The sequence below is a fragment of the Rhinoraja longicauda genome, chromosome 12 (assembly GCF_053455715.1).
Source record: "Rhinoraja longicauda isolate Sanriku21f chromosome 12, sRhiLon1.1, whole genome shotgun sequence".
Classification (NCBI taxonomy): Eukaryota; Metazoa; Chordata; class Chondrichthyes; order Rajiformes; family Arhynchobatidae; genus Rhinoraja; species Rhinoraja longicauda.
Window position 1 is genome coordinate 24,319,750 of NC_135964.1, and position 14,047 is coordinate 24,333,796.

Sequence of the window (14,047 nt, forward strand, 5' to 3'; positions counted from 1 at the left end):
AACAGCGCTGGCTTTTTCCTAAATCATCCCGCGGGGCGAATTGGACCCCTTCGCGGGGCGGATTGGACCCCTTCGCGGGGCGGATTGGACCCCTTTGCGGGCAGATTCGCCCCGCGGGCTGGTAGTTTGACACCCCTGGTATAGACTGTAGGAAATAGTATAGGCTGCAGAAACAATGTTTTCCTGAAAGGTGCCTCTAAAAATGTTAAAATATGGGGTTAGCCATTTAAGGCCAAGATAAAAATAAATTTGCCACGATATTATTACTAAGAATTCACTACCCAGCAGAATTGTGGAGGCTCAGTATGGTCAATATCGAAACTAATAACATTATAGAAATGAAGAGAATTAATGGGATTAGTGGTGAGCACTGAGGAAAACAGAGACAAAAGACTGAGATGCTACAATCTGGAGTAAAACCAAATTGCTGGCTGAACTCAGCAGGGCAAGCAGCATCTGTGGAAGGAAAGGGAAGGTCGATGTTTTGGATTGAGAACTTGCATCAGGACTTAAAATTTAAAGGGAAGATCGCTAATGAATAGATGCGAGAGAAAGGAATGACAATGAAACCAGATATGGGAGGGGAAAGGAAAGATAGGCCAAAGGAGAAGAAAAGGAGTTTACCAGAATGACGCCCAGATTAGGTATTAGTAACATGGAGAGGTTGCGCAGACATGGTTCGTACACTTGGAACAGCAAAAAATTCAAAGACTTTTCAAGGACTTTCAACGTCCAAAAATCCCATTTTCAAGGACCAAAATCTAGCAAACATTGATGGTTTATTCCAGTTTTTCTCCGTATAGGTAAGAAAATATTGTTTTCAGAACTGTTAATTTGGTATATATATGGTTAATTAGTAAAAACTACGATGATTTTGTAATTTTTTTGCTTTATGCAGCGTTCCCATCGACTCTCCCCGACTCTTTAACTTGTCCCGGAGCCGTGGAACCATGGCTGCGGCGGTGGGGACTGGAGCCAGAAGCTGTTGACAAAGATTCACCGGAGAGCGGATCGCCACCGACCCAGAGCCGGGACAAGACGAGAGATCGCAGCGCCCCTTCGCAAACAACACACCCAAGCAAACTTCCCTCCTCGTCGCCATCGCCGCCGCTCACCCCGGGGATGCGGGGCTTCTGAACAACAACTACAACACTTGTGTTTATTCTTATTTCGCTGCGCTACAGGGAGACGGGGCTGGGGAAGAGAGTGGAGGAACGGCGCAGATCTCGCTGGCGCTGAAAGAGAGAGAAGGGAGAGAGAGAGATTCGGGGGCAGAGAGAGAGCCGGGGGCAGAGAGAGAGCCCGGGGCAGAGAGAGTGAGTCGGGCACAGAGAGAGAGAGTCGGGGGCAGAGAGAGAGAGAGAGTCGGGGGCAGAGAGAGAGAGAGTCGGGGGCAGAGAGAGAGAGAGTCGGGGGCAGAGAGAGAGAGAGAGAGAGAGAGAAAGTCGGGGGCAGAGAGAGAGAGAGTCGGGGGCAGAGAGAGAGAGAGTCGGGGGCAGAGAGAGAGAGAGTCGGGGGCAGAGAGAGAGAGAGTCGGGGGCAGAGAGAGAGTCGGGGGCAGAGAGAGAGTCGGGGGCAGAGAGAGAGTCGGGGGCAGAGAGAGAGAGAGTCGGGGGCAGAGAGAGAGTCGGGGGCAGAGAGTCGGGGGCAGAGAGAGAGTCGGGGGCAGAGAGAGAGTCGGGGGCAGAGAGAGAGTCGGGGGCAGAGAGAGAGAGAGTCGGGGGCAGAGAGAGAGTCGGGGGCAGAGAGTCGGGGGCAGAGAGAGAGTCGGGGGCAGAGAGAGAGTCGGGGGCAGAGAGAGAGTCGGGGGCAGAGAGAGAGAGTCGGGGGCAGAGAGAGAGTCGGGGGCAGAGAGAGAGTTGGGGGTAGAGAGAGAGTCGGGGGTAGAGGGAGAGTCGGGGGTAGAGAGAGAGAGAGTCGGGGGCAGAGAGAGAGAGAGAGAGAGAGAAAGTCGGGGGCAGAGAGAGAGAGAGTCGGGGGCAGAGAGAGAGAGAGAGTCGGGGGCAGAGAGAGTCGGGGGTAGAGAGAGAGTCGGGGGTAGAGAGAAAGTCGGGGGTAGAGAGAGAGAGTCGGGGGTAGAGAGAGAGAGTCGGGGGTAGAGAGAGAGTCGGGGTTAGAGAGAGAGTCAGGGGTAGAGAGAGTTGGGGTAGAGGGAACAGCGGGTGAGAGCAGGGGTGCGGGGAGGGGGAGGGTGTCAAAGGAGCGCCGCCACTTGCGGGGGCTGCTCTCCCCCCTCTCTCTCTCGCTCTCTCCCAGCACCAGTGAGATCGGATCCGCTCCTCCACTCTCTTCCCCAGCCCCGTCTCCCTCTAGCGCAGCGAAATAAGAACAAACACAAGTGTTGTAGTTGTTGTTCAGAAGCCCCGGAGTGGCAGCGGCTAGGAGGGAAAAATAGGCGACAAAGACAAACAAGTTTAACAATGATTCCCGACTTTTAATAAAAATACGCTTTACAAACTATGAAAAAGCACCACATTACTCTGAATGAATGAGTACTTTTATCATAAAAAGTTAATTTTCAAGGACTTTCAAGGACGAATGATAAATCCAAGGAGTTTCAAGGCCTTGAAAAACAGTTTCAAATTCAAGGACTTTCAAGGACTGTACGAGCCCTGGGCAGACTTGGGATTGTTTTCTCTGGAATGCCGGAGGTTGCAGGGAGACCCGATATATAATTATATAAAACTATGAGAGGTATAGATAATAATAATAATAATAATAATAATTCCTTTATTCGTCCCACACCGGGGAAATTTATAGTGTTACAGCAGCAAAGTGGATAGCAAGAGATCATTCATTATAAATAAAAGATACATAAATTGTCATCAGTTTTCTGTGTGTTCTTAGTTGTTATTGTTGACTCGTCTGCTGGGAGCCTATATCTCTCCTTCACGCACTTGGGGTGAAGGAGTCTGTCATTGAAGGAGCTACTCATAGGCTAGACAGAACCTTTTTCTCAAGATGAAAAAATCTAATACTAGAGAGCATAGGTTTAAGTTTAGAGGGACAACTTTTAAAGAGCAGAGGATGAGAGGCTGACTTGGATAACACTGAATTAGTTTTGCATTAAGGCAACAAAAGGATAGATGATTCTTTCAGCAGATGTGGTGAAACACTGGCGAAAATAGGAAATATTAAGCAGGCACTTGTGCCGGAAGGAAACCAGATGCTCAATTTAGAGTCAAATGGGTTGCCAAAATTGTGAAAAGCCTAGCTCAAGCCTGTGATAAAAACAAAGTAGCATTGCGACCATTGGGATTAATTACAAGAACCATGAAGAGTAAGATCACACAGAGAAAGAAAAATAGAAAAATAGAAAGAGGAGAAACCCCTAAAAAATTTAGCATCGACACCTCAGAACAAAAGATTACATTGACAAATTTTCAGTAGCAGAGGATGTATTCTAGTAACATAGAAATGCAATGTAAAGTTATAAAAGTAAATAAAGGCAATAAAAGTAAGTTTTGCTCAAACATAAATTTAAGTTTATTTCCACACTTCAATCAAAATGCCTTCAACTGACAGCTTTAGCTAATCTTCCATTAAACCACAGTTCACCACAAAATTCGCCTCGGTTAGGCATAAAGCAGACCCCAACATTTGATTTTACAAATTCATAATTTTGATGTCCAAAATTCAGAATTTTACATCAAAATTCATAATACGGCGCGTAATGCAACTTTTCAGCAAAACAAAAGTATGCATGTCAAATGCGCATATGCGTTGCGCTACCAGCGGCGGGGCGGGGCGAGTGGCAGGGCGGGGCGAGGCGAGGCAAGCGGAGAGGCGAGACGAGGGGCGAGGCATGTGTTTTGCGGAAAAATGTGAGGCGAAATCGGAATGGCGGAAATGAAATAAGAAAGCGGAAACCTTCCGCCAAATTCAGAAGGTTTGGGAGGTCTGATCAAGGCCCGAATCACACAGTTGAATTTGTTCACCCCGTGAATGGCCTAACCACAAACTAGTAAGATTCCAGATCCTATCCAAATCCAAAACTTCATTGTAATGCTAAATCTGTCCTTGCCTGATGTTCCCAAAAGTTAAAGTTGCATCAGAAATTATCCCATAAAAGAACATTGCGTTCAGTGTAATGAGGGCAATTGTATACTACTACTTCTCTCTTCTGGACTAATTCAACATAGATAATTTTTGTGACGAAATACATCTGGTCATGCCTTATTAGGACAGAAATGACCTTATTCTTTTTCTCAATAAAACATTGCAATACATCATCAAATCTGTTTTTGAATTAACACCCACACTTAGAGGCTAAATCTCCAACAGATAAGTAGTATGTGACTAGGCATAACATTGTCCACAATTTACACCTACAGAAGGTTCCAAAATACGAGACTAGGGAATGTAAGAGATGCTTACTGAATCTGGGCTCTGCTTTATCAACTAATACATTTTCAATTACAAATTCACAGATAATTGTAGTGTACTTTTCCTAATTGGATCCAGCTTCAATCAAAAATCTGCACCATGAAGTATCCAGCTGATATTATAAAACATCAATCTAACCTTCTCCCAAAGAATAGTTGCCTTCAAAAAAACATAATTTATCATGTGCCCATTGCTTGCACATAGTAGACAAAAGATTCATGAACAAGAAATGCCAACAAATTAATAAAGCATTGACATTGAAAGTACTGTACACAGACATACATATCTATCTCAGGCATGAACTCACCCAATGAGCCAGTAAAGTATCAACAGATGGGTCGTGTAGGTCTGAAATAATTCAGCGTACACTCAGCACTTTGAGCAGCTTGGGTTGTGAAGGCTTTCTGTTCTCACAGTCAGGCAGCGACAATGATATCAGTGCAGAATGTCTCCAAACATACAAAAGATCAGATTGTTCCCGCCCTGAATGAAATTTCATTTGTAAATCTAGAGACAGCTGGGTTCAGAATTCCCCATGGTGCTGGTCCTTAAACAAAAAATGACCAATTCCTAACAGGGTGGATCTGAAAGTCTTTGATGCGTAAAGGTTCTGGTCTACTTAAATAGATCTTGCGTCGGCTCTCTACAAACAAAATATTTGTCAAAACAGAATTTCTTGTTGACCCATTTAACGTGGGACATACACTTGGCTGGAGGCTAGGCATAGACTGAACAAACCTGCAAGCCAAACTAGGAATTAGATCAGAATGGGCCAGATTTGATTCATCTTTCAACATATTTAACTAATTATAATTAATATATTAACATTTATAGCAGGAAATTTACAATGAATCTATACAAATCACTAAATTAAATTACTTGATGAATATGTATTGAAATCATAACAACTTCTATTAAATAAGCATAGCTTACAATTTGTCAATATTTCTAAACTGATGAACATCGTACTTAAAACCCAGATAAAATTGTTGCGTCTCCAACATTTTGGAAGTCAAATTAGTTTACAATCCATAAATATACGAGCTGGATGCACAAAAATGCACAAATAAATGCTTTATTATGCTATGTACCTTGTATAAATACTTTGTATTTAAGAAATGCAAACACGTCATTTGATTTTTTAATGATGTTTTCCCCTTGAATAAATCGGTACTTTACTAGTTATTCATCCATTTAATCCGGTCATTTGCGGAACATAACCACTGCAATGAATATTCGTACAAACATCCTGGCCATCACTAAGAAAATCTACTTCTGTCTCTGTAACGCTGCTCAATTCCAGTCCTGACTCAGCTAATCTGCTTATAAATGCTAACCTATATGTTTGTCAGGTTCAGTTCTGAAAATTCCAATCTACTCCTGGCTTGTCTCACATCCGTGACACTCCATGAACTTTTGTTCATTCAAACTGTTCTGCCCACAACCTGAGCATTGAGTCCCATTCATCCACCACCATTGTGCTCATGAACCCACTATGATTTCTGTCCAGCGATTTTTAAATGTTCAGCTTTGTTTTCAAATTCCTCCTATAAGGCCATCTCTTCTTAGCTCTGTAATACCCTTCAGCTCTACAACTCTGAAATATTTACACCTCCAATTCTCATGAAACACTTATCTGTAGTGGCAACTTCAGTCCTTACAATAAAATCCTTTCCGCTTACCACCATTTCACGGAGGCTGGAGTGATGTTGCAAATCGACAAGAGAGATCTTCACGACGTTTCAGTTTAGTTATTCGTGTATTGAAGTAGTGATACAAACAGATTAGTATTTCTCCCGTCATTAGGTTGGTAAGAACTGTATCTCACCATAGCTTCTCTGCGTCTGACGTATCCCGTCTCTGCAATCTTCTGATAGTACCTAGTTCTGGCTCCTCCCAATACATTATGCACATATATACCCGTAATTCCCATATATGCATTCATCTCACGTCAACCCCCAAGTGTCCAAAAATAATACAGCAAGATACAAAATAATATGCTAAAACAGCTAGTAAACACAAATGGCTCCAACACACCGCCCCCTAATTGTTCTACGTATATAACAAAACAATTACTAATAAACATTAAAAGGAGCCATAACAACTTCACACATAATCGAAATAAAGCATGCACTATAGAAACATAGAAACATAGAAAATAGGTGCAGGAGTAGGCCATTCGGCCCTTCGGCCCTTTGAGCCTGCACCGCCATTCAATATGATCATGGCTGATCATCCAGCTCAGTAGTTTCTATGTTTCTATAAGATCCCCCCTCAGTCTTCTAAATTCCAGCGAGTACAAGCCCAGTCTATCCAGTCTTTCCTCATATGTAAGTCCCGCCATCCCAGGGATTAATCTGGTGAACCTTCTCTGTACTCCCTCTAAGGCAAGAACGTCTTTCCTCAGGTTAGGAGACCAAAACTGCACACAATACTCCAGGTGCGGTCTCACCAAGGCCCTGTACAACTGCAGCAGAACCTCCCTGCTCCTAAACTCAAATCCTCTTGCTATGAATGCCAACATACCATTCGCTTTCTTCACTGCCTGCTGCACCTGCATGCTTGCTTTCAATGATTGGTGCACCATGACACCCAGGTCACGTTGCATCTCCCCTTCTCCCAATCGGTCACCATTCAGGTAATACTCTGCTTTCCTGTTCTTGCCGCCAAAGTGGATAACCTCACATTTATCCACATTATATTGCATATGCCATGCATTTGCCCACTCGCCTAATCTATCCAAGTCACTCTGCAGCCTCCTAGCATCCTCCTCGCAGCTAACACTGCCACCCAGCTTCGTGTCATCCGCAAACTTAGAGATGTTGCATTCAATTCCCTCGTCCAAATCATTAATATACACTGTAAATAACTGGGGTCCCAGCACTGAGCCTTGCGTTACCCCACTAGTCACTGCCTGCCATTCCGAAAAGGACCCGTTTATTCCTACTCTTTGCTTCCTGTCCGCCAACCAATTTTCTATCCACCTCAAAACTGAACCCTCAATACCGTGTGCTTTAAGTTTGTACACCAATCTCCTATGTGGGACCTTGTCGAAGGCCTTCTGATGGTCCAGATATAACACATCGACTGGTTCTCCCTTATCCACTCTACTAGTTACATCCTCGATGGCATCTAATCTACTTTTGTGATTCTTCAATCTTTAAGGCCACCAGTCTTTGCTGTATTCAGGTATCAGCTTCTCGGAGCAGACATTTCTACGTTATCGGTCTTTCCAAGATGTTGCTCTTAGTCTGAAGTCGAACTGTGCGCACAAGACCTTGTGCATCTGGTATGGTCTCCAATATTCTGCCCATTAACCAGGATCTTCAATCTTTTTCTCTTCCAGCTCAAAAAGCGATCTACTGTTAGTCCTCGAGATGCTTCATCTGCAGGATTTTCCTTTGCGAATGCAATATGGACCTCTTCGCTATCGTTTTCCAGTCTTAGATATGAAACAGTACCATTGCCACTTTCACTGGCGTCTGAAAAGTGGTGCAGCTGTGCATATCTGATTTGACCATAGCTTGTAGGCTTCATGCACCGGTCCACTTTAAACTCCGCGATCTTGTTGAGATCTGCTAGCCATCCTATCCACCGCTGAGAAAATGTTTGGGGTATGTCTTCATCCCAACCAAGTTTCTCCTTGCAGAGTTCCTGCATAATCAGCTTGGCTGGCAGAATAAATGGTGCTATAAATCCTAAAGGATCCTATATATAGAGCCAACTACAGACAAAATGCCATGTCTATTGTACGGTCGTACACATCTGTTTCAACGCGCCAACGCAATCCCAATGCTCTCTCCATTGGCAGATTGTCTATGTCCAAGTCCAACGCCTTGATCTCTTTAGTTCTGTTTGCTTGAGGAATGGATGTCAATACAGCACGACTGTTGCTGATCCATTTTGACAGCATGAATCCTCCCATTTGGCAGATGGCAGTCAGGTCTTTTACCATCTGAACTGCTCCCTGTTCCGAAGGCATGGATTTTAAACAATCATCCACGTAGACGTTGTTCTTTACCGTGTTTGTCACCTCTTCAGGAAAGCGAGCTTTGTTGTCCTCAGCAGTTTTTCTTAATGCAAAGTTTGCACAACTTGGTGACGACACGGCTCCGAAAAGATGTACCTTCATCCGGTATTCAACAAGATCTCACTACACATCACCATCAGACCACCACAGAAATCGCAGATAGTCAATATGCATTTCCGATACCTTCACCTGATGAAACATTGCTTTGACATCAGCCATCAAAGCAACCAGTTCTTGTCTGAATCTGATGAGAACTCCAATGAGTGAGTTGGTTAGGTCTGGACCCTGCAACAGATGGCAGTTAAGTGATGTTCCTTTGAAGACTGCACCACAGTCAAAGACCACTCTTAAAGTTCCTTTCTTAGAGTGATACACCCCGTGATGAGGGATGTACCAGAGTTCTCCATCACTTCGATTCAGCTGGTCTATTGGTACGCTTTCAGCATAACCATTGTCAATCATTTCTGTGAGGAAAGATGTATATTCATCATAAAACTTCTCATTCAAGCTCTGGATGCGTTGCTCTGCAATGCAACTGTTATTTGGCATGCTGGCGTTTTCTTGCTTGAAAGGCAAGTCTAGACAATAGTGTCCATCTGTCATACTTGCTGAACCATTCATAATGTTAAAAGAACTTTACCTCTTCTCTGGACATTTCCTCCGTTTCCTTGCTGGTTCTCTCGCTGAAGTCGTGATTGTATTGCTTGACCAGAAGCTCCTCTAAGTTTGCAATGGATATTCGATTGACAGCAGCAGCAGGGCAGCCATTTCCATCCCTGCTGTCGTGGTCTCTTCTCAAACGATCCAACCCAGCAGGGTTTTCACAGCGTATGGTCCATCCCCTTGTTGACCAGCTCCCAAGGTTCCAATACCTTTGAAGCATTTGTCCCAATGAGCAGGTCAATGCCAGAGTCTATTTCAGGAATCTTGAAATCTTTCAAGTAAGGCCATTGTTTCAGGTCTTATTGTCTGGGAATGTTTCGCTGAGAAGCAGTCATGGTCTTATGTGTGCACAGATCAGATAATTGAATAAAATCATCTTTGTCCAGACTAGATATTTCCAAACCTGAGATAAGACGACTGGTCACAGGCTTCATGGTACGCAGGAGAATTTTGGTCCTTGGTCCTGTAATGTTCAGCCTTCTCATCAAGCTATCTGTGCAGAAGGTAGATGAACTTCCATGATCCAAAAATGCGTATGTTTGCACACTGTACTCCCCTTGTGGCTCTTTACTTGTACTGGTACAAAGAAGAATATGCATGTTTCATCACCAGCCCCAATATGCCCACACGTTTGAGTTGGGAGAACAGCATCACTCGCAATTGGCTTTTCCTTCTGTTCTGTTTGTTCTGGTTTCTTTTCTTTGTCCTTTTGTTCAATATGAAGTATTTCAGGATGATTTTCTTGCACCTGTGTTTCTACAAATTTTGCAGTCGTTGTTAAACTGCTTCCTCTTCTTTTATTCTGTTTTACATGTTCCTGTATTACCTGGTTTCTTTCCGCTATCTCTTCAATTAACAATGCAATGTCTTTCAATTTTTCTTTCCTTATTCTCAGTCATTCTTCTTCAATCTCACGCTGGCTTTTCAGAGTAGCAACCCAATTCAAGACATAAAAGATCTTTGAAGTTCCACAAAATGAAGAAAAACCATTTTCCCTTTGGGAATCCATTCTGATGTCGCCACCTTGTGGCTGAACATCAGATTTAACCACAGACATACTTGTAGGTCACTATCCCTTTAAGACGTGTGACGTAAAGTCGTATCTTCACAAGAATTCAAAACAAACTGATATCTTGTGATGCTCAAGGTCATTTCTTTGTTCACAGCATTCCAATTTCATCAACCGTTCAATACAGCTTCTGATCCAGCAGCTTTTCCAATAAAGCATAATTGTGTACTCACTTTTTTCCCGCACAAAGGCTTTCGAAGTTTACAATCTCTGTTAGTCAGATCAGCGCAGGTAATGACCCTGTCGGTCTGTGGAATTTGGTTCAGGCTTGCAAAATGACCCTGTACCGTCCAGTCGCTTCACAAGCTCCAGTCTTACTCATAGAGCCAATTGTACTTTAAATGGCTCTTTAGAGACAGATCTACTTTTATCTTCACTCACCGAGGTCAGTTCTTAGTTTATTCACTGCGGCTGAGGTAGTTCTTACTCTATGTAGTGGCAACTTCAGTCCTTACAATAAAATCCTTTCCGTTTACCACCATTTCACGGAGGCTGGAGTGATAGATCTTCACGCAAATCGACAACAGAGAGATCTTCACGACGTTTCAGTTTAATTAGTTGTTTATTGAAGTAGTGATACCAACAGATTAATATTTCTCCCGTCATAAGTCTGGTAAAAACTGTATCTGCCATAGCTTCTCCGCGTCTGACGTATCCCGTCTCTGCAATCTTCTAATACTATCTAGTTTTGGCTCCTCCCAGTACGTTATGCCCAAATATGTCCAAGATGCCCATATATGTATTCATCTCTTGACAACCCCCAAGTGTCCAAAAATAATACAGCAAGGTACAAAATAATATAATATGCTAAAATAGCTAGTAAACACAAATGGTTCCTACACACCCCTAATTTAAAATTGCTGTACCTTCAACTGCTTGGATCTTGAAGCTCTGGAATTTCCTCTTTAAATCACTCTGCTATTACACCTCTCTTTCAAACCAGTCTCATTAGCGAAGCTTTGGTCAATGGCCATATGGCCTCTAAATTAAGCTCTGTGTCAAGTTTCATTCGATAATGGCAGTGGAAAGACATGACTAACAAAATCAATGGAACGATAAGTGACCCAGTGCTAGTATCCTCTCTCAGGCCATCGTTTGCAGCACTGAGGCCCTAGTAACACCCAGGTGGCTCTGTTGAGTAGATCAATTCATTTACATACCCGACATCTTCTATATACTAAAACTCTCGTTTGTTTGTTTGTTTGTCCCTGAACTACAGCCAAATCGGTACACGATAGCGCAACAATTTTAGGCCCACCTTACTCACCGGCGTGCCTTTGGTGCTAATGGAAGAAGTTTAATTGAAATTGGTGTTATATTTTTAAAGTTATGCACATTTTAAAATTTAAATCTATCTCTTAGGGAGGGAGGGAGAGGGATGGGGGGGGGGGGGGGGAGAATGGAGGGGAGGGCGATAGGGGGGAAGGAGAATGGAAGGGAGGGAAGGGGGGTGGAGGGATGGAGGGAGGGAGGGAGGAAGGGGGATAAGGGGGATTGAGAGGGGTGGGGGGGAGGGGAGGGGGTATGGAGGGAGGGGGAGAGGGAGGGAGGGGGAAGTGGAGGGAGGGGGGAGTGGAGGGAGGTGGAGGAGGGGGAGTGGAGGGAGGGGGAGGGGGGGGAGAGGGTGCTGCACCAATGCAGGAGAGGTTTGGGCCCAACGGGTCTACTTGGTCTAGCAAACATCTAAAACAGTCCTATTTTTTAAATAGTCACGGGTAAAGATCAGGAAGCAAATACTGAAGACTGTACTGTATTCAAAGTTTCCTTGACAATATGTAACCATTCCAATGACTCTTGGGAGTTCTAGATTGTGACCAAAGTGTAGAAACTACATTCAGGATGATTTTTGAAATATTAACTCTGTGCACTGGAAGCACACAGAAGATCTACTTACGGGTTTAAGTAACACACCACTTCACAAACTACCCAGCCACCAATCCACAGGCACCACTTTTCTCATCTGTGAAAGAGTTGGCGGTTTCCACATAGGCCTCATTAGTCACTCCAAAGGGCATGTATTGTGAAAGCACTTACAACTGACTTACTGCTAAGACCAGGTTTCCAAATTAAAGATAGGTTACATGATCATAGAACTCAAGTTTCAAAACAATATCAGATTTCTATCTTTAATGTGCTCAAAACACAATTTTACAGATGTTTATTATAATGGCAATGCAATTCAATGGAGGAACATTTCCCCCCAGAATATTTAAGTAGCAGTCAGATTTAAGAGAATTCCAAAGCTTTCTATGGATATATTAAAAACACGAGGGTAACTAGAGGCTAGGACCACTCAAGGATAAAAGAGGGAATTTATGCTTGGGATCAGACCCCAATCTATAACCTCTGATTTGATATAGATTCAAATCTATAACGAGGACTTTGCATCGGTATTCACTAAGCAGAAGAACATGGAGAACAGCGAGATCAGTGTAAGCAGTTTGAGATCAGTGAGGGCAGTTTGAAGAGCATTAAGGTGGATAAGTGCCTAAGGCATGATGGATCCATCCCAGGCTATTGAGATACAAGGGAGTAGATTCTAGGGGGTTTGACAAAGATCATTGTAAGCTCTTTTGCCATAGGCGAAGACCCAAAGGACTAGAGAACTGTCAATGTCATTATTTTGTGCAAGAAAAGAAGTAGGGGTGATTGGGGACATTCAGCACGGCTTTATCCACAGCAGGTCAGGTCTTACAAACTTGATTGAGTTATTTTTTGAGAAGGTGACAAAGGTGATTGATGAGGGTAATGGATATTGTATACATGAACTTCTGTAAGGAATTTGACAAAGTCTGTCCAGAAGGTTATGATGCATAGCAACTACAGTGACTTGGTAGTAGGATAAGGAAAATAAACTTACTAAAATGAAGGAACCAAAAGAGATTATCAAGTAACATTAATAAGAGCCAAATTAGCTGGGATTTAAAATAGATTTAACATAACAAAAAGACGTGCGCTGGAAGGATAAAGAACAAATCTTTAATAAAGCAGGGATAATTTGAAGATATGATTGGCTTTATGTAATCAACACTAAAAGTTTAATTATTATATAATTTATGCTGTGGTGGGTGGAACTGCTGATTTACAGCACAACAAATTAGATATAGAACTGTAAAACACTGCGTTATAACCTTTTCCACTGGGTTGTCTTAAAGGGACATCAATTGTTTCAAAAATGCATTCCGCATAAATTATTTTATTTAGTGAATTCAAAGCACTCCATAGATCCTCATTTTAAAAAATGAGCTTCATATTTAAACAAAATGTTTACAATAACTCACATCAAGTAGTGTGTGGAGATGCTGGTCCTGGAAAACACTGTGTAAAAAATCCAAGTCCTTTTCACTGCAATCTGTTAATGCATGGATTTCCTCCAAACTGTCCAGAACCTGTGAAACAGCCCCTGCAGAAACAAACAAATTGTGCTCTTGAGGTATGCTAAGAGAAGGATATTGTTCACACTTCTGTTGTTCATTTCAGAGAAGATGCAAGTGAGAGAGAAATGTCGTAGCTGGTGATCGTTTGGTCTAAGAATCAAGGAATTAGTGATATGATAAAATGGTTACCAAACACTAATATATTTTGCACTTTCCAGGCATGGTACTGGATGGCAAATTAAAACAAACTCAAAATAAATTATGTAAGGCTACATTTTGAAGGATGAAATTGATTAAAAAAAATAACAATTGCACACATGAAAAGCTGAATGTATATTGAAGAGATATGCAGTTGTATGCTTTTAGAAGGTTATGTTCTATCTTCTATCTCTTGCTATTCTTTGCTGGTTATCATAAACTGGAAAATTACTGATTAGTAGATAACTTCAGTTGACTAGATTCTCCATATGTTCCAAAATCATTAAGTTCTAGTAGCAATATTACAAAAAAATAATTTGAACA

General features: G+C 42.6%; 1 protein-coding gene across 7 annotated transcripts in view; it reads right to left on the reverse strand.

Moving 5' to 3' along the window:
* The window catches only part of caska (calcium/calmodulin-dependent serine protein kinase a), a 211,220-nt gene that overhangs the window by 66,265 nt on the left and 130,908 nt on the right, over positions 1-14,047 (reverse strand). For all 7 annotated transcript variants that reach the window (XM_078409215.1, XM_078409214.1, XM_078409211.1 and 4 more), the window contains one exon: positions 13,430-13,551. In XM_078409215.1, coding sequence (XP_078265341.1) covers positions 13,430-13,551 — 122 coding nt within the window. The remainder of the gene's footprint in view (positions 1-13,429; positions 13,552-14,047) is intronic.